The sequence below is a fragment of the Schistocerca gregaria genome, chromosome 3, assembly GCF_023897955.1.
Source record: "Schistocerca gregaria isolate iqSchGreg1 chromosome 3, iqSchGreg1.2, whole genome shotgun sequence".
In the NCBI taxonomy this organism is placed as follows: domain Eukaryota; kingdom Metazoa; phylum Arthropoda; class Insecta; order Orthoptera; family Acrididae; genus Schistocerca; species Schistocerca gregaria.
This window is the reverse complement of record NC_064922.1, coordinates 171440429-171462915: the sequence shown is the minus strand read 5'-3', so window position 1 is coordinate 171462915 and position 22487 is coordinate 171440429. Positions and strand designations below refer to the sequence as shown.

Here is a 22487-nt window from a genome sequence, read left to right as displayed (position 1 = left end):
CAGTACACTGATCCACAAGACAAAATTGGCAGATGTGATTTGTATATCATGATCTTTGATTTGGTAGGAATTTTCCAATTCCTAATTATATCTGCCTTTGCAGGTACTATCTGAAGTGACCATTTGACTTACCATCATGTAGTTGTGACCACAAAGATTTACACCAGATTTTGACACCTCAAGACAGTCATAGATTTTACCAAAAATTCTATTCTGTGAAAGATAAAATCAATCAATGCCATTCAGTTTTGAATTATATGAAGACTTTCCCGTGAAAGAGAAGGTAGCCAGAAATGGAAAGTATTCACAAAAAATTCAGTGAGAGTGGCTATCTTCTAAAGGAAATGCATGGTAGAGACAGAGAGAGTGAAGAGTATACACCCAAAAAGGGTAGTGTCATGCAATTTCTAAATTTATTTTGTAGTACAGAGTAAAATTTTTGTGCAGTAACAGGAGCTATAATGCAGATGAATTCAATGTGTGCAAGAAGTGAGTCATGAACAATTCTAGAGTTCCAGAATAGCTCAAGGTCAAACACTGGTATTTCAGAGACATTTTCAACAGGAATCTGTGTAATATAATAGAACACCCTACATCAAACATTTAATTTATGTATGCAACTTGAAAATATGTGTTATAAAGGGAAAAAAGCATGCTTGTAGTGCTGCAAGTCTAGAAATCTCAATTATGCAACAGAAAATGCAAGTTATTTAACATATTTTGTTAAAAAGTCATATTATCTTTTTAATTTTGTATAAAAAATCTCTGATTTCACATTTATGTTAAAAAAGCATATTATACAAACTATAATAGTTTTTTCCATGTATTTCAATTAAATTCAAGGGTTTGGTAAGCTGCAACAATATTTTTAATCACAACAAAGTACATACTAAAGCAGTTGGAGTGTTTCAAATAAGGTGAAACTAAGCATGTATATATAAATACACTGCCTGAAAAAAACTGAAGCACCCAGAAGGGGAAGAGGAAACGAAATGAAACTTCACAGGCTGAGAGGATATGTGATGTTATTTCAGTGATTACAACACTGAGTCAAATATACAAAGAACTTGACAGTAATAGCCCACTCATCAGTATCATATCATCCCTTCTAGCCTGGTCAAGCTCACATCCAATTGGGAAAGGAGTCACAAAGCCATTGTATCCTTTTCTAAGGCAAGTTGGCTCATAGCTGTCGAATAGTCATCGAAACCTAGATAGTGGCACTTAGATGGAGTTGACTCCCGAACTGGTCCCACACATGTTCTATCAGGGCAGATCTTGGAATCTTGCTAGCCATGGGAGTACTTCAAAATCAAGTAGACAGTTCATAGAGACTGTGATTATGTGGATAATCCTTGTCCTGCTGAAAATGGCACCACAATACTATTTGATGGGAGGTAACACATGAGGATGCAATGTGTCCATCACATACCATTGTTTTATCAGAGTACCCTCAATTGCTACGAAGTCATACCAGATGGCTCCCATGATGCTACTGTGCCAGTCCAAAATATGGAAGAAAGGAACTTTCCCACAGGTCATCACCAGACATTGACAATGGTAATTCACAGCAGTACAGAACCACAATTTGACACTGAACACAATGCAGCATCATTCATCAGCAGTCATACTTCCCAGTCGTGGCATCACCCTAAATGCAGCCATTCATGTTATGGTATTTACTGCAGTCTATGCATGGGACAATGGTTCAATAGTCTGGCAGTTGCTAGTCTCCAACAAATGTGGGATACCACAAAGTGTTGCAAGGAGTCCATTACTTATTCACAGATGGCAGTTGAAGATGTGAAGGGATTACAATGCACTCAGTGTGCAAAACTCTGTTCCTATCGTGCAGTGGTCAGATGTGGTCGACTGTAATGATGAGGAGTATGCCTGCCTTCAGGTTCCCCCAATGTCGGGTCACTCCCCCATCCGCGGGCTCCACAAATCTGGATGTTGCATAATTTGACCAACCAACAAAATGAAGACATGCACTGACACCCCTTTCAGACTATCAGTTGTTGTTAGCCCTGTCTCACATAATTACGTGGCATCTCCATGTCCTTCACAGTGATTACTAAGACCTGATGCTGTTTGCATCCCTTATATATTGTATGTGCCTTGGAACAATGCTGAACACAGACAGCACTCACGCACTCTTGTGGGAATTCCAACTAGCGCACAGAATTGCAACTCTAATTGTTTCCACACCTCCTGATGGTGTGTACAAGTATAAAGTTATATTAAAAACAAAGATTCCAAGACTTACCAAGCGGGAAAGCGCCGGAAGACAGGCACATGAACAAAACACACAAACACACACACAGAATTACTAGCTTTTGCAACCGATGGTTGCTTCTTCAGGAAGGAGAGGGAAAGACGAAAGGATGTGGGTTTTAAGGGAGAGGGTAAGGAGTCATTCCAATCCCGGGAGCGGAAAGACTTCCCTTAGGGGAAAGAAAGGACAGGTGTACACTCGCACACACACACATATCCATCCGCACATACACAGACACAAGCAGACATAAATATGTCTGCTTGTGTCTGTGTCTTCCCATGTGGAAGTTTCTTTCTATTTTATTTACAAGTATAAAGTTACTTTGACCATTGATCATGCCTTATGGGGCCGTCATTTTTTATGTAAATGATCATTCAAAATGATCTACACACTTTCAAGTAATTGTAAAACACATTTGTATTAAGGTTAGATATTATACAATAACATGTATGAATTCAAGATTTTTTTTTAATCTCCAACAATATGGCTGCCAGACCAACTGAGGAACCATTTTGCATCATGATGTTCTGCAAAAGCAAGTCCACAACTACAGTGAATCTGAAATTCAGGACCACTTATAACAAGGCTCCATCTGACAGACAAGTCCATTTATGAAAGCATACCTAAGTTCAAGGAAGCAGAATGTCATTGTACAGGCAGATATACTGGGGCAGCTTGTGACTGACATTGATGCAGACACTTTGGGATGCATGTGGGTCAAAATGAGAAATAGACTAGTGGTGTGTTGTTTGACTAACAGTTCACAAACTGAACATCTATGAACATCTCACAAAAAACTTCTTGATGTGCTGTTTCTATATCATTTTGAGTAACCTGTGTACATTGCGAGGAAAAAGTGAAGTGCCCAGAAGACATTGTCAGATGTCTATGCAATTTTGTACACAGGAAACTTAAGTTTTGGAAACCCTATTTATTTTATCAAAATTTTATTATTTAGGCCAGTACAGGGTGCTTAGATGAACAGGAAAAGAAATAAACAGAAGAGCATAAACGGCCTGGGGTGCTTTTGATAAAGTAAATAGTGTTTCTGAAACTAACCTTCTGATGTGTCTGGAATAGAAAGTTAATAATCAGGGTGTGGAACCAGCCTTGACTTATGGCTGTGAGACAAGGAGTTTCAATGCAAAAGCAATGTTGCAGGTTTTTGTGAATGTCTCAATCATCTGAATCAAGAGCCAAAACCAACCATATCAGATACAATTGCCATGATAGCTGAACAGAACTGCAACTAGTTCACAGCATCTAGATTAAGTTTTAATCTCATGAAGATTCACAATTTAAAACAAATAAAATTGAAACTATATGACACTCTACGTGTAAAATTTCTTGGTGTTCAGCTAAATGGCATGCAAAAATGGAACCAATTTACAGGTAAACTACTCAAGAAACCATATTGCATGTAGTATAATCTCTCATTCTGTTAACTTGGAAAAAAAAAGATGTTTTTTTGGTTTGTATACTTTCACTCTTTGTTTTCATTTGGAATGATATTCTGGACCAATGAAGTCAAAGTGAACAACAAGAATACTGCACAAAGTAGGTAACTGAATATCTTTCAGGGGCACCTTCAGATGTCTTATTATTATTATGCTAATTTCCCAATACTTTTACACCTATTTGAAATATATCACTAGCAATAAAAGTTAGTTGCTGAATAGCATTTTATATTCTGGTACAGATGGTTTCAACAAGTTAGGGATTATTTTTAATTCAGAAGCAACTTAGAAACATACCTTATTAATCACTTCTACAAATTAACTAATTGTATAGAATCAAGAATTGAAGAAATACATAATCTGCATGACAAGCAGAAATATTCACTAGGAAAAGCCACCTAATGTTACAGCACAACTGTTGGTGTATGATAAATGTCAAAGTTGTAATGTAGATGTTAAAACTGGTAACAGAAAATAAAAAAAACAGAAATTTAATATGACAGGTGGCACTAACTCTTCATCAGATATGAAGCAAAAAATTCTATAAATTCTAAAGAAAATTGAAATACTACACAACTTAAAACCTAAAACTGGTAAATTACAAGTTGGTTTCAATGGTTTCATTTTGCAATATTTTGTAGTCTCACTAAATAATATATGATTTCTCAAACTTTACTTCTTCTTTCCTCAAAAATGCATCTTAATTTTTAGAAACAACTCTCTTTCTTCTCATAGAATAGATTACTACAAGCAGTATTTTATCTTTTTAAATATAATGTGAAAATTCCTAATGTAGTGATGAACTACAAATTTCCCCTATACAAAAGTCAAAGAAATATACAACTAGCAGTAAAACTATCTTAGATCTGCATCTCCCTCTAGTGAATTTAACTTTGGCACTGGAAGACAGCAATACTCAGACCATGATAATCTGCCCGCCGAAATAAATTGTTCGAGAAGCATTACAGTTTCCACACAAATTAAAGTTGTTTCCCCTTAAGAATTTCTTCTATAGAGGAATTCTTAAATAGAAATAATTGGTGAGTTACAATCACCTAAATGGCTAGTGTATAGCCACATAAATATACAGGGTATGTCAAATGAAAGAGCAACTCAAAGAGTTTTACCAAGAACCTTATAAATGTTCAATGTGACCACAATTTGTCACACGGCACACATTAGGTCTATAGCCGAGTTCTTCTCAAACGTTGATAACTGTGTCTTCAGTGATTGCAGCAACAGCTGCTTCAATCTGGTTTCTTAATTCAAGGAGGTCTGCTGGTAGCGGAGGCACGTACACACAATCCTTGATGAAGCCCCAAAGGAAAAAATTGCATGGCATTAGGTCGGGTGAATGTGGAGGCCATGCAAAGCAACCCCTGTCATTGGGCCCCTGGCGGCCTATCCAGTGCTTGGGTACAGTGAAGTCCAACCAATTGCATACTTCACTATGCCAGTGCTCACATTGAACATTTATAAGGTTCTTGGTAAAACTGTTTGAGTTGTGCTTTCATTTGACATATCATTTATAACTGTAAATTTAATGTAATAAATATTACAAAGCATTAAAACCCCAATATTCATTTATAAACACGCTGTATATTATATCCTAACCACCTCAGTAATCATTTGTACAACTGACACAGTCCACTTCATAAATTTTATAGTGAATATGATCCATGGAACATGGAATTATCGGTATGAATTTTATGATTTAACTGCAATGCATGCTTAACTGAGGAAAGACAGAGACAAATACAACCATTTGCAAAAGGCTCTTATATTTACTTACAATTATAGATGACATATACAGATACGTGAATGTAACATACCGAATATTCCACAATCCTGCATTTCAGAAGTAAACCCAAAAATTCAAGTTCACAAAGCTGCTTTGTAACAAAAATTAATAATACCTGTCCGAAAACTTCAGCAGTAATAAGCTCCATACACGGGTCCTGGTCAGGTGGCAAGCTCTCACAAGGTGGCTTCTTTTCAATTGACTTGCATTCCATTTCATTCTTGACATCTTCTGTCAACCAGCTTTTACCAAATTCATCTATGTCTTCTGTCAATTCACCAGATTTTACTTTAAAGTCATCATGTGGATTTCTATTACAGTCCCCTTCACAATAAAACAAAATGATTTAATTAGTACAGCTGCTAAAGTGATAGAAGACTGGACAAAAGTTAATTTTGCTATAAAATTGATAAATGATGGAGTTATCAGTATTCTAAATGATAATTACAATCAAGTAAGCAATTTTGTGTACATACCATGCCGTCATGTAGAAAAGGCATTTTTTGAACCAGCAAACTTTTCAAGTTTAGAAGTTACAGAAATGAGAGTTACTAACTCAAACTAGTTTCAACACTGAATCCATGAAGACCTACACCAACAATCTCTCCCAAGCTTTCCTCTTCTGCAACTAGGCATGTATTTTCCTTATAGACAAATTTCTACGGTAGTAGTCTCCTATCATGCTTTGACTAAAACAGCATCCACTTCCAAAAAAATCAGTAGTTACCCAGTAACACTGGGCCAGAAATGTCTCAATACATTACTCCATCAAGACTATGTATCTCCCCTTGTCATACCATATGACACTCCCAAATTAAAATCCTTATCCCATGATTCTTACATGTGCAATCATCCCCATTGTGAAATCTGCCCCATACACCCACCAACTGCCCCTACTCCAGCCCTCCCTGTAGAAAATCCTCCAAAATAAAAGACAAAGTAAATTGGGAAACCACACATGTTATTTATCAACTGATACATGCCCAGTGCACAGAATTTTATATAAGAATGACCACCACTATAGGGGGACATCCAGTTACTAGTTCCTGAACATGGTCTCCCTCATAATGCAAGGGACCTGAGTGCCTGTTACACAACACAAGCTAAATGGATCTTCTCACATCCTGAAATCCTCCTTGACTTCATCCCTGTTAGCAGAATCTCCCCCCCCCCCCCCCCCCCACACACACATTTTTTTGCTATTATCATCTTTTTCATTTTTGTCTTGTCAATTGTTTTCTTTATTATCTTTTACTTTTTCATTCTCCTTTTCCTCCCTTCCCTATCCCTGATTGTTTTTCCCTGTCTCCTTCTGCTCCTCGTTGTCAACCAGACAATTCTCTTCTTCCCAATCCATCTTTACTTCTATGTCCTCATCCTCTCTGGTCCTTGACCTCCTACCTTCCCTGGTGCTGACTCTAGGGGGACCCTCTCATTTTGTGGTCAGAGTTGCATACTCTTCCTGTATGACCTTCCCCAGCCAGTTCCCCTTTCCTCCCTAAGGAAGGAACTAATAATTCCAATAACCAGTGCATTTTTGTGCACTTTTATGTGTGTCTACTGGCAGTAGTACATACTGGCAGCAATTGTCTGATAATTTTATAGAATTGAAATTTGCTTAATTCATCTAACTCATGCAAAGAAAAGATATTTATTAACAGATTTCTCCTAAACAGTGTGAGCTGCACTTGGAATGTTTATTTACCAAATTGGTGTTTTGGTGTGTAACCCATCATCAGTGGCATCTGATACAAAGGAACAAACAGCTATATGTGCATCAATATTTACAACACACGAATTGTATGTGTAATAGCAGAAATATAAACCTATTTACATTTCATATCTCTACAGCAGTGACACACGTGTCAGTTAATACAATAGGATATGAAATCCATATTCTTGCTGTGTATGTTCTTGCTGTCAAATCTTAGGCAGTGACAATTTTGATCACATCTGACATTAACTTTCGTAACATGGAACTAACAGGTCAAAGAGTCTGCATTATCTGTTTCTCCATATTTATATACATCTGTGACATGTATTCATATAAATGAAATATAATCTTTGGACAATTGGTATATGAAAATAGAACATCCAAAATGTATAAAATTACAAATTAATCCAATAAATCATGTCAAATTAGTCAATTTTACATGCAGTATAGGAAGACACCAAACTGCACTTAGCCATTTAAAATACTGTTGAAATTTATTACATACAGCTTATCTATTTGTTCATTATGTATGTTGTCCAGTTGTTTCATCATATTAGTGTGCATTTCAAGACAGATTATTAAATATTCTAGAAGAAATTGTAAACATAACTGTGCAGTGCCTCTCCAAAACATCAGTAGAAAGGGGCCTCTTCCAAGGCACTCCCATACTCAGCAACGATTGCCACAAACACAATGCAACACCAGTAATCAGCAGTTAAAACATCCCAGTTGTGGTATCTCTCAAAATACAGTCGTTTGTGTTATGTCAATAGCATCTTTTGTAATGGTTGGTAATTCCCTGGTCCAGATACTATTCGTCATCAAAAAGTGGTGTTAGATAACACAGAATCTTGCCGGGTGTCCCTTAGTTGGCATCAGATGGCAGTTGCAGATGTGAAAGGTTTACCGTGTGTGTGGTACACAGTACAGCAATCCCCCCTTGTGGTGGTCAGAGTATGCTTACCCTCAACTCTCATGCAGTTCAACATTGGGCCACTGTCATGTCTGAATGCCTCACAGATCTGGATACTGCACAAGTCAACCAATCTGCTGAATGGAGAACTCTCAGCGTGGTTCCTTTCAAACTCTGTAAGGTGCCGATAAGGTTAGCTCACACTACTATGCACATCTCACAGTCATCACATAACATCTGATGCTCTTCACATCCCTTGCAACTCAGATAATTTACATACATGCTGATGATGTGAATGTGTATGAAGTTACATTGACATCCAACCATTACAGACATGTCACTCAGACCCCATGATTAGAGGGAACCACCTGTAGTCTGACCGAGCTGCTCTTCCTTTTTAAACTTTCCCAGTCTATCCATCTCTCTTCCCAAAGGAAGGAATTATTATTTGCAAAAGATGGGATACTGTATGTACTTATGTAAGTGTCTATCAGCAGTACTGGTATTTCTCTTGAAGGTAAGGAATGAAAGCAATTCCATCTTTGTATTTGGCATTTTTAATGTATCAATGACCTCTTGCAGTTTTTATAATATTTGTTTATCCATTAAAGTACCTAAACAACACAACTTAAAATTAAATAACAAATGGAAGATGCCTCTTGCCGTGCACACATACTATGAATTAGTATTTGTATTCTGTTAATAAGATAACAGTTAAGTAGTAGGATAAATTAATATTGTTTATAGACTGATCCTTACCACAAAGTCCCTCTACTTTTCCTCCATATGTATGAGAAGGTAAGCGGACATTGAACCCAAAACTTCTATGGAAATAAGATACTTCCAACTGGATGGAAGGAATCAGAAGGGTCAGTTCAGTCTTATCCAGTTCTTCTAGAATAATCCAGTCAAGATGCACAGGGAAATTATTAATCAGTGAGCCATCAATTGTAGTTAAAATCTGTGAAAACACACAAAAATGGTATCTTACTGAAATAAACTCAACAATAGTTAACATTTTATCTACTAACATGAAACCACTTTGTTAAGTAACATGATATAGTAATGCAACTATTTTGTTCAGCTCAAATATTAAGAAAATAAAATAAATTTATCCAGTCAGTCTGGCCATGGAGAAGTGATTATTTGAAACCAAAGATTTCTTAAAATAGCTAATGCCAACTAGAGATTTTTGAAGAAAGGAAAAATGCATTTAAATACATTTCTTTTATGCAGTGTCAAGGTTAAGGAGAGAGGCCACCATAAGTCTGAAGGCACTGATAGGGAAGTGAACATGTTGCATACATATGTCTGGGTATATTCCAGTGGGAGAGAACATGTACTGAAACTACTGACATGTCAATTAAAAGTTGCATCTAATATGAGACTGAAAATAATTTTCAGATTTTGGCACACTCATTTTTTTCCTTTATGTACTCTGAATCATCATGTTGTCTGTTTATGTTTGGTGTTCACTCATTCATACATCATGTTCCACAAATCCCATGCACACACAAAAATGGGTTTATAAGACTGATGAACACACAAAATATACCATTTAATTTAAACAGTGTGTAAAAAGAAACTTTTCTGTGCCTTGAAAATTACCAAGAGAGAAATAGTTATTATGGAAAGGCTTAAATGATGGCAAAGGTAAATAAAAAAGCAAAACTATTTTGTTAACTGAAAATGGTATAAAAAAGCATCTAAATAATTTGTGAGGCAGATGATGAACAAATGAAAGAGAACTAAGACAGTATGCAACTTTTGGTTTAAAGTGCAATGAGAAAGTAGTATTTCTGGTAACAGTTGAGCTAAAATTACAATCTTTAGAAACATAAGATCTTTTGTTGCAATATGGTAAAATACCTCTTCTATGTTATCTTGATTTCTTCTGATATGTACAACATGCTCTTTATATAGCACTTTAACTTCTTCTGTACAGGTTGAGCCTTGTTCATGCATGCATTCCTTATTTGTGACTATGACCTGTAAGCAAAAAACACAAAATGTTTAAATAGTGCTTTCATAGTTCTTCTAGTTTTTTGAGCTGTGTTGATGAGATGGCAACAAGAAGGGAAGTTAAGATTTGACCATCTACATCATAGTTGATAATAACAGAGTACAAGTTCAGAATGGGAAATTATAGGGAAGGTAATCAGCTGTGCCCATTCAAGGGACTTTCCTGGCATTCGCCATACAGGATTTAGGGAGATCATGGAAAACATTAGTTGCAAAGGGTGGGTGGATGTTTGAACAGATATTCTTCCAAATGCATGCCCAATGTCTTACTTCTGCACCATTTCAGTGACAACAAAAGGAAAATTAGGTACAGCTCTGTGTGATATTCAGCTGTTGCTCATTTGATGCAGAGATGATGATAAAGAAATTTATATAAAAATTGTACTAATATTATATTTTGCTACAACCAATTTTAAAAAACTATGTAAAAATCAGTTGTGGTTGGTTCTTACACTACGAAGTCAAGTTGAAGTTGGTTTGTGAAATGACAGTTAGAAGCACACTTTTCTTCTATGAACTGCTATGACAGGATAGCATTTGTCTAATCAATGCAATAAAAAAAACCATGGATCACTTGTAAGTGACCCAGTACAATGAAGGATTAAGTATTAAGGATTAAGTGTGTGTGTGTGTGTGTGTGTGTGTGTGTGTGTGAGAGAGAGAGAGAGAGAGAGAGAGAGAGAGTTAAAGCTGACAAATTTGAAAGGATGTGAAGGTAAGTTTTTGAAACTCATGATTTTGTATTACAGTCTTATAACCTTCACGGCTTATACTATCGAAGCAGTAATTTGAATATTTGGATTCTTATTTCAAATGCACATGTCAGCGTACACTCAATGTATTCTTCGCAAATGTGGTGTACAGTTGGTCATACGCCACTAGCATTGCACACTGATGGGTACTGGAGTTGGAATCCATGGATCAAAGGGCAGTGCTTAATCTGGAGGTTACACAGAAGGGCTATGTTTCATCACGAAGCTGGAAGGAGCTACAATACAGGTGGGCAGTATAGAAGCTGGAAGCAGCTATAATACAGGTGGGCAGTGTACCTCACCTCTAACCACTTCTTTTTCCATTGATGTTGTGTCTTAATGATAATATCACTGTTTGCAGTTAAACTTAATACTGTATATGTATTATGCAAGTATGCTCAGCTGCTGTTGATGGTTACTTCATTTAATCTGAAAAACCATATTTGTGAAATCAAAATAGTGCTCCACCCTATGCACTGGAACATGCACGGGCAGCCAATCTGGTACCACTGGTGGTCCTCCTGAGGCGATCCGCTGTGTGAGAGGAGTTCTGTGATGAAACATAACAAGTTTTAATTGGTGCGAAGCATGTTCAATCAGGCTCATCTCAACTGATATTACACTCAGTTGATTTCTGCCTCTGAAGGAAGGAGTATATTTGTCAAGCACAATGTGCATAAAATTATCCATTTGAAAGATGACTCCACCACCAAAGTACTGGCCATGGGCTGGACAATAGGTTAGAGGATCTTGTTCCAATATTGCACAGCCCTAAAATTACCATCAATAGTGATAGGAGATGTCTGGCATCCAAACATATTACTGGCGAAAAACACGATTGACCCTTCTCCCTGATAAAACAATGGGTGCCTGGCTGTGTTCACTCTTGGACACCATCTGTCAGGACCTAAACAAATCTTGAATTCACTGGTGAGGCAGATCCTTTGTCAACAATCCAAATTTCATTCAAAGTGTTCCCTTGTCCATCTTTTTCATGCTCCACAGTGATGGAAGGTGAAGGAGTGTATCATGCTATTAATAATAGATGTATAAATTCCAATATTATGTTGTGTACCATCTTAGTCACAACATAGCTCTCCCAGCTTTTTGCTAGAATGAAGGAAGCAGTTCTGTTGCATACTTCTCAGGATACTTATGAGCCTTAATGTGTCCTGTACAGTGGTCACCAAATGGTGTTGCCGCCTGAGTGTGACCACTACAACACAGAGTTTTGGTGTTTTGTTTCTAATGATTCTGGTTGAACATTTGAATGATGTTGCTTTCATGTACAACAATTTGGCGGGAAACTTTCTGTGTTGACAACATGCATTGTCTAAGGTTCAAATAATACTTTCAGGTATGTTGATATGCTGAACAGTGTACAAAATCTGTATGTTGTGTGTATGGCTTGAGATGTAATGCACTCCACTGAGAAACATGAAACCTTTGTTCTGAGCAGTTTTGATAAAATGCTCCTTTACCCTGGTTTATAAACGGAATTAAAATAATGTTCCCAGAATGAAATTTTCACTATGCAGTGTAGGTAGAGTGTGCTGTTCTAAAACTCCCTGGGAGGCTAAAACTGTGTGCTGGACCAGGAACCTTGTCTTTCATGGACAATGCTCTTCTACATATGCATCTACTTCTGCCCTCTCCAACTGAGTTATTTAAGTACAACTTGTGACTCATCCTTACAGGTTTACTTCATAATTATCTCTCTCCTGCCTCCCAAACTTCAAAGAACATTTCACATATGCAAATGTATTCTTCATATTTCCATTCTCTGAGAAGTTACAGAACATTTTTATAGGGCATTAAGTTAACAACAATGATATTTACGGAACACGGAATTATATTTGGAATTAATTCTACCACAATCTTTCTCTACCTCTTCAAAAACTTGGTGTTTTGACAGGTGTTTCACAATGCATATATTAATTGATATCCATTGTCTTTAGCAGTATCTAATTTCAACAAATAATGATACTATGTACATTGTATGATGACCACAAATAGTCTCTAAAGATGTCAAGGGCCTTACCATTAGCACAAAAATAAATAAGATAACTGTAAATGTATGTATTCCACATTCCTCCAGAGCAAATCAAATGTCTTGTGGATAATTTGGTACCTTTCTCTTGGGCAGCAAAGCCTTCTATTCCCATGAATAGCATATTCATAGAAACAATTAAAATTAATATATTAGGTACAATATAATTAATATTAACACTGTAATACTGTTATATTAGTTTGTATCAAGTCTTGCTGACCAATTTACTACACACTGGAGAAACTGGAATCACACAAAAACCATATAAAACTGAAGCAGACACATTCTGTACAGAATGTGGTATTTAAATCCAGATCAATTTCAATTTGAATTTCCTACCATATCGTAGTTTGGTCGGAGGTTGCGACTGGCATTCTTGAAAGCCATAGGCATCTAGTAAACAGTCAGAACCTCAAAACGGCCAAGGTGTTATGGCCAAGTGTGGAGCACATCTGAAGAGCTGCAGTTACTGAAAATTTTTGCAGTGTGATTCTTCAAGTACCCGAGATCAACTGTTTATGATTTTGTGGGCAAGTATAATGCTTTGTAGAAGTCTGGGGTTCACAACCTATGTGTTGTGTCCAGTGAGGGGAAGTTTACCTGCAAGTTTAGACAAATATTGTGAAATTGTGGATGGTAACTGTGGCCTCAGGGAGACAATATGTCTTTGAACAGGATGGTGATCCAGCTCACATGAGCCATTTAGTCCAAAACTGGCTCTTGGATAATGCTGACACGTTCTGATCAAAGGAGTTCTATCACCTCAACTACTATGTTTGGAGCAAAGTTGAAAGAGTTATCAATAAGATGAGGCACCCTAATGATGCATCTCTCCGTACTGCTATCCAACATCATTTGTGAATATGACAGTGCAGTTTTCAAGAATGCATGCTATTGCTTCAGGACAAGACTGGAAGCGGTCATTGTGGCTGAAGGGGTCACATCAAGTAACGTTACTCTTGAAAGATATCACTGTTTATATGTAAAAGGATTTTCATTTTCATCATTATTTTGTTTTAATAAATTTGCTTTTAAAAAAGTTTCATTTGTCTAGATTTAAGTGCTTCACCCTGTATACTGCCGGTATTGTGGCTAATGCCCCTGAAGATATTAAAAAGCTTAAGGGGCTTGGTTTTCAGTTCCCTAAGGTGGGGTAACAACAATATTTTATAATCAAATAAAAGGCTTGCAAACTTCACTGAATCTTTCAATTTCATCAGGGTGCATTTTGTTGAAAAGCAAATTGATGAAATCCGCTTTAAGAATGTATGATGACAATGCATACTGATCAACATGGTGTTCTTAACCTTTTGTTTTATGGAACTTGCTGTTGGTAGGTTGGAAAAGTAGCATAATACAGTGACAACATCAATGAAAAAGGAGCATTGCACTTGCCTTCTCACAGTGGGTATAATGCTACTTACGACAACCAAAAACGTAATGACACTAAGAGCAATACAGTAATGGATACTATACTCCATTCCAAAGTGATCTGAGATGACTTCCTCAACAAGATAACTAACGAAAGTCTGAGAGATGAAGGACTGATGAATATGAGTAGAAGAGGTCAGAAGCCCAATTCATGGAACTGTCAAAGGATATTATTCTTCCAAGTAGTACAGTAGGCCTTCTGAAGACTGAAAAAAACTCCAGGGTCACTTGTCTATGAAGGCTTGCTAGGTAGCTAACTCCAGAAGGGTCATTTTATCAATGGTAGAATAATATCTGTTGAACCTAAGCTGAAAGAGACTTTGGAGCTTCTTAGGTTGGGCAACACAAGGCAAAAAGCAGTTCAGTGTCCACTAGAAATTCTATCTCGTGCATATAGTGACACAAATGATACAGTCACATCTTCCTCCCTGGCTTAAGGAGGGGTGCTGATATTACATCACACCAGAATGCAGAGGAGTACCCTGTCTTCCAAGTGTAGTTATTCAGTATGAGAAGTTTCTTTAGCTGTGACTGATAGATGCTGTATCATCATGTAAAAAATTTTATTTGGGCAAGGTGCCATGTCAAATGGCAAATCCAGCTTCCACATTGAGAATAGACAATTGTAAAGATCTCATTGTTTGGCAGTGGTGGCTCTTCACAGAAATATTATGTAACAGTATGTGATTTTTCTCTAGCCAGTTAGGACACTACCTCTGCACATTATGCCAGTAAATGGGCATCCAATAATGGGACACCTCAGTCCTCTTCAAAGAATCCTCCTACTGGTTTCACAGTGTAATAAGAACAATATGAAACAATTAATGGAGTTCAGGAACTTACACCATTATCTCTGTCTCCTCCCAACAATCCGAAAAATTTTTTCCCCAAAGGCTACAAGTTTCTCAGCAGTTGGTTAGCATTTTAATCACAAAGATGTGCACAAACCCTTGATAACAGACCAGCACATATTATTGTGCCAAAGTAAAAGTATTATTCATAGATGGCCTGCAGACTTCCAAATGGATGCAGCAGTGTTTGATGGATTACAGTTGTTGGGACGATCAACTCAATCATGTGTGCTGTCTCAATTTTCAAACCAAGTGGGATGGAGCAGTGGTTATAATATTCAAATAATGTTCAGAAGGACAGCAGTTCAAATCCCCATTTGATCATCTACATCTAGGTTTTCCATTGTTTCCCTGAATTTCTTCAGGCAATTGCCAAGATGTTTCTTTAAAAAGGATGGGAGACAATTGTAAAGTTTTGATTGTTTAGCAGTGGCGATCACTTCACAGAAATATTATGTCACTTGCCTCTCTTGCAAGTTATAGCAATACCATTTTTCATTATGCCATTTATTGGGCACCCAATCCAAACTTTTTTCCATCTCTAATCATTGACACAACAGCAAACTCTAATCTTCCTTCAAAGACAGGTTGCTGGCTGATTGTACACAACCCAATTAGCCTCACTGATAATGCAGTTACATAGCTTCCTTCAAGCAGTTCTCAGACTTTGAGATGTGTATAGAGCAGGAACACTATGGTTTGCAGACCTCACATTTCTTGCAACAAAGCAAGACAAAATATTTAAGAATATCTTGCACTTTAAGTAAAAAAAAAAATGTGTTACAAGACAAAATGACAATATGTACAACATATCAGTGTTAAACAGAGGAATACCTGGAAAATTTGCTTACAAACAGTATTTTCAGATTCAGAGGGGAAAAGAGACGAAATTGCAACTAATTATGTTGATTTAAATAAACAAAATGAAACAGTGTGGTAAAATAAATACACATTCTTTAGCAGTTGCAAAGGTAGATTTAAACTATATTGTGTAGTAATTATCATTGACAATAGTCTCATTCAGAGGCCAAAGGGAAACACTGTTTAATTTCAACCTAGTATGAGATTAGCTGATAGAAAGGAAAGATGTGGTTGTTTTTATTGCCATCTCGGTGAGAGTATAGTCAGGCTTGGTGTTGCTGTGGTAAAGTGCGGGCATGGAGACTGTAAGGTTGCGGGATCAAATCCCAGCTAGACACTGGAATTTTTCAGTCTGCCTTTATGCTAGCTTTCACCTACCAATGAAATAAAGATATACCAGGAACAATGTGTGATTTGGATTCCACATTACACTGTAAGTCCCCATTCCCCTGTAGGATTAAAGGGATACATTAAGGACATGCCAATCACTGAAGTGGCAACAAAACAAGGAATTTAAAATACATGGCTCAACATCCATCTTGAGGGACTCCCAATCAATCATGTGATATGAATATATTTATTTTTTGATGAAACTGATTCACAGAAAGAGGTACTGTATAAAGCTGAAATAAATTGTAAAATGCTAACATACCAACATATCAGATGTAACTTTCAAATCACCATCATGAGCATTATTTTAATTCTTGATCACTATAAAGAACATGCAATTTATATACAAGGACAGAGAGAAGTTGGGAATACCCAACTCTTTCATGAATACCATCTATGTGGTATCAGAATCTCTTCCCCAGTTTTAAACAAGAAACAGTAATAAACATATGGTAATTGATATAACTGAGGTAGCAGTATTTTTCAGACTGAGGCTTTATGTTAATTTTAATATTATGCATTTATTTTGAGTAACCAAAAGCAGTAAATAGTAGTTCTATGTCAGTTAATTATTAATGGGCTCATACCTGCTGTTAACTTTATTTTGTGTACACCTTGACTGAAGGTCCTTCTTTATGATAGGATACATGGACTCAATGGATGAATGAATGAAAGAATTCAAGAATGAATATAAAATTACATATTTCTTGGGCATTTTAAGTGCCTTTTGAAGATGTTAACTTTAACGTATATTTTTAGTGCTACATATAATTATGGCCTCATTTCTTCTAAGAGTCAAAATTATAGTATGAGCAAATGTTAATTTCTTACTTGGAAGTCATGATTTCCAGTTGGATTGACATCTTGGGCAGCAATGTAGCTGCAGTTACCACTGAATGTGTAGTTTTGCTGATCAAATGTTACATATTGTGGATCACCAAATCCCGTACAAACACCTATAATAAGACAGTTGCATAACTAACAGTAATAAGACTATCTGCAGAGTTAAAACTGTTTTAGACATAGAAGAGAGATATAACAATTATAATGGAATATGCAAACTGTAAAAAATAAGTAAATGTTTAAGATTTATTTCTGTTGTCCATTTATAAACACAGCATAATTTTTTTGCTAAAAAACCTTCAGATGAAACATCTCCATCTGTGCTCTGCAAACCACTGTGGATCATTTGGCTTTGTATCATGTATTTGGGTTTCTACCCATTCCACATTATGTATGGAGTAAGGGAAGACTGATGCCTTAAATGCTTCTGTGCATGTTTCAAGTAGTGTAATCCCATCTTCACAATCCACTTGGGAGCAATTTGAAGGAGACAGTACAGAGTGGGTGAGAAGTCCCTTACTCCCGTAAGCCCTGTTTAGTATAAATGTTATTATGCAGGTTGTTGGCTATGTTACTTCCTGTCAATTGTTTGAATCAGTTCTTAGAATTCATGTTTACATGCTTCCACAGTTGCAGTTGCTGTCATTTAATTTGTAACTGTGGCAGACATGAGCGGTTTCTAGTTAGACTATTGAGGTGCGCATAGTGCCAACACACAGTGCAGATAATGAAAAAGATCATGGGAGCATTCCAGGAAAGATTTATTAAGGCTCCACTGTGAAAGGCAACACTTCTGGATTGGGGATATGTGCTTTTACTTTTGGCAGTTTTAAAGAAAAACTGCCGAGTAGAAGGGTGCCACAGTCTCTGCTTCAATTGAACAATCTCCTATGACATTGACACATAAACATGCTTTGGAACTTGGTACACCAAGGATGACAATGTGATTTTGCATGAAAGAAACCCTTAAGGTCAGAACTTTTAGACTGACGTTTGTAAATGAGTTATTCGATACAGACTGGAATGAGTGTTTTTTAGCATGCTGTGCTTTGTTAACTCAATTTCTAAATGCAGTGAGATGTTCTGAGGTTATGTTTTCATATCAATGTGTCATTTATTGCAGCTTGTGTGTTGGAAATATTGTCATAAGAGCCAAAGAGAATCCTCGTTAGACAGTCAAGTTAGAAAGGAACCCGCCTCACATAATGATATGGGCAGCAAAGACACCTCAACATCTGGTTGGACTGTACTTTCTTGAAGGGACTGCCATTGCACAAATTATTTACACATATTGCAAACATAGTTAACACCTCAGCTGCAGGAGAGAGTCTCACAGAACACATGCTTGCAGCGAAATGGGGCATTTCATCACTACTAGGGCGATATGGAGACTTCTCACCCACCCTATAGTACTTTTGTAGATTCCTCATATAATATTTCATTTCAGAACCTCATTAGTTAGGATGGACACTGTTTGAAGGTAGTTGCCAACAGACATTACACATTTGTTACCATGCATGACACACAGCTGTTTAATTGTCTTGTATTGTTTTACCATTTTTGGTTTCACACCATTATATGGAATATGTATACATCAAAACAAAGCAAGAAAAAAGTAGAAATGCATGAAGTACATAAATGGTATAAAACAATACCCACAAAAGATCAAATATTAATCACACATCACATTATGTCATGTCGATATGGCAGTCCATATAATTACCACCCAATCTGAACTGCTGAACATCTACAAAAACAAACAGGTATTGTTGGTACACAAGAGGTGGTGCCTACATTTCATCACTTGATATCTTTTTATGCCAATTAACTCTTCAGGACTTCAGTGAATCGTTTTCAGGGTCTATGTCTGTCCATTACACCCAATATTAAACATTAAAATTTTTTATTTTTATCTTAGTCCCTTGTGTTACACTCTAGAGTTACTATTTATTTATTAAATATATGGCCTCATGATAGTTTTTGTCTGATTCCAGATGCCATTGTAGCAAACATAAACTAAAATGCTATCTTCGTTTCAGTATTCATGGATTTGCTCATTATGAGCTTCAGGTAGTTCCATAATGCACAGTTAGAAAGGATTAACAACTTTTTCATGTCTGAAGTTTATTATGAGATGTACTCTAACTAGAAGAAACACTTTTACCTATTCAATTACAGATTTTGTGGGTCTCATGTTTGTGGCAATTATGAACACTCTTGCCTACTATTGGAAGTTTCAATATTTTGAGGTTTAATTTATACTGTTTGAGTGTAGAGTATATTGAACACTAACAAAATGGAACTGCTTGAAATCAAAAACATACATTTTCAGTTTATATTTACAGAGTCTGAAACCAGAAAGATATTGTATCATTATTGGCACAAGTAATTCATTTTACAGATTGTAATTAATGGAATCTTTTGACAGCATTATTCTATGTAGAAAGTCCTAAACGAATACAGCACCCAGTAGTTTTGAAAGATGTGTTTCTGTTAAAGTACTAGGCTAATGTGTAGCTTTATAACTGTTTTTAATTTCCAGAGTGGTGCAGTCTTGCAACATTGTTAGCCCTATGGTATTGCTAATTTGTTGTTTGAAACATTCCATGAATATTAAAGGATTTTGTGGTAAGATTTGTTGATCAATTGGTTAATAGTTTCAACATGTTTTCTTTAGTTTGATAGAGGAGCACAGGTATTTTCAGAAGCTTGAAGCATTTGTGTTGTCTAATGAGAAAATGAGGTTGGAGAAGCACAGTGGGAAAGGAGATTTGGCCTTTTCAGAAACAACTATTCTCATGTGAGCAATGCGACATCTTCAGGAAGACCACAGTATTTGACAAAGACAATGTGTTTGACAAAGATCACATATTTGACAAAGTCAATCTGAATAATCCAATATGACCTATGACAGTACATCTGAAATTGAGATGGTGTGATTAATTGTGACCAGTTAACTATCTTGCAAAATTTGTTCAGCATCAGATAGCTCTTAAAAATCTATCATTGCTATCAAATATATTTATATTTGACAAAAAATAATGATGGCTTTATGCCAATATCAAAAAAGAAATCATTTAGGTTATAGCTTTTGAACAAAAAAATAGCAAAATATCATTTTCTTTATATTCAAAAATGACAGTTTTATGTTCACATGACAGATCTAACATAACTGTTAACAATGTGATTATTTTTCAAATAGCTCAGTTATTGTTCCTATTTCTGATTTAATTGAAAATTGTAATTCCAGCTTAAGTTATTGACATTGGATTTGTTAGTTATGAACTACAAAAATGACATAAGAAAAGACTGTTGACATGCAAGTTACAGAGTTACTTTGATATGTAAAATCTTTGATTTTGTTTACTAAGGTAGTTGGGGGTCAAAGTATTTCCAGACATGGAATAACAATGTTAAAAAATGAAGACAAATGCCTGAAATGTTTTATTACTGTCTTTAATGTATTACATTAAAATGTCCAATATCCTATAGCATCCATGTAAGAGAATCACACGCCTCAAGGGTGCTGTGCCAACAATAGAAAACTATTACAATGGACAGTGAGAAGAAAGATAAGATAAAATAACTATTTTCACCATTACTACTGCAAATAATGTGCTAACGCTTCTCCCCTCATATTTAGACTTACTGAAGCTGAAGAAAATTGATTCTGATGTAGCTAGCCGAAGTGACTGAGTGGTTGTAGGTGCTACAGTCTGGAACCGCTATGGTCGCAGGTTCGAATCCTGTCTCAGGCATGGATGTGTGTGATGTTCTTAGGTTTAAGTAGTTCTAAGTTCTAGGGGACTGATGTCCTCAGAAGTTAAGTCGCATAGTGCTCAAAGCCATTTTTGATTCTGATGTAAACACTGTAGATGCACAAATGTGAGGTTTCAAAAAAACATTTTTGTTTCTAATAATTATTCAACAGTGACACAGTGAGGTGTGTTAGAAGTTACAACCTGAACAGTTCAGAAAAGCTGGTGCTGGTGGGAAGAATCAGATGGCACAGGCTGTAAAGCAGTCATGGAAGTCAAGAACAGTGTGTCATATGGCAATTGGATGGTTGAGCTGTCTATCAGCCACAGTGTGCTGGTGGCCATTCATATGGACAGACAGCTAGCTTGTGAGTGGTCATGGTTTTGTAGAAGGGCAGCAGCGTTTGCAGCCAAGTTGGTAGACCAAATTACTGCTTTCACAGGTGGCCCTGTCTTTGATGGGACAGGAGATGCCTGTGACAGGAATGCAGTAGGTGGTAGTGAGAGGAGGTATGGAATGGCTGTACCTTTTATCTATGTCTTTATCATCTTCAATCTAGGTGATAAAGGCATTGAGAAAAGGTACTAAGCTTGTTGTCTAATTTAGTACTGTTCTACAATTTTCATATGTCACTAATAGGGAGTATATCTATACCTAATTCAGTTGATGCCAAGATAGTCACATGCACCAAATTTATTTTGAATTAATTTTGAATGGCTGTCAGCGTTCATTAATATCTGTTCTTCCACACATGTGAGGGAATATTATGTGTCTGGGTGTGCACGAGATGACAGTATCTTGGGTCTTGATTTGTCATAGTCTCATTCTCACTGGTGCAGGAATACAGAGTAAAGCTGTGAGCATTAAGTGATGATTGTACAAAAGTATGTAGGCAGTGTAACAATTTCAAATTCATTTCAGATGGCTCTCAATTGTCATTAATGTCTACTCATCGAGACATGCAAATAAAAATGTGCAAGTAATGACATTGAGATTTGCCTTGGGCAATCTCCTTAATTCTCACTTTGTATGTAATTAATGGTTCTCAATCATTTCTTAGTGGGGTTGTTGAAACCATTACTCATGAGCTCTTCAGAGAGTGAAAGATGCTCACTGGGGCAGGAAGTTAGGCAAGACAAGCTGCGTACCTCAGTTTTTTAAATTGCAGCATGGTCCATGACACTCAAAAACTGTCTGAATGATAAGATTCTGCTACATTGACTACCAGCTGGTTAAGTTTTTTTCTCATTAGTATGCAGTTTCAGTTGTGAAGTGATACTATAATCTATACAAATTAAAATATTTGTGGTGAATCTATTACATGACACAATGGTGCAAAGTAGGGACTTGGGTGGACTTAGTGAT

The 22487-nt window shown here is 36.5% G+C and overlaps 1 protein-coding gene across 1 annotated transcript in view; it reads right to left on the bottom strand.

The window, feature by feature from the left end:
* Positions 1–22487, bottom strand: part of LOC126356178 (hemocytin) — a 438196-nt gene that overhangs the window by 74675 nt on the left and 341034 nt on the right. The window contains exons 59-62 of the mRNA XM_050006942.1: positions 17352–17476; positions 10033–10152; positions 8923–9124; positions 5652–5860 (exon numbers count right to left, since the gene is read on the bottom strand). Of these exons, the coding sequence (XP_049862899.1) occupies positions 5652–5860; positions 8923–9124; positions 10033–10152; positions 17352–17476 (656 nt within the window). The remainder of the gene's footprint in view (positions 1–5651; positions 5861–8922; positions 9125–10032; positions 10153–17351; positions 17477–22487) is intronic.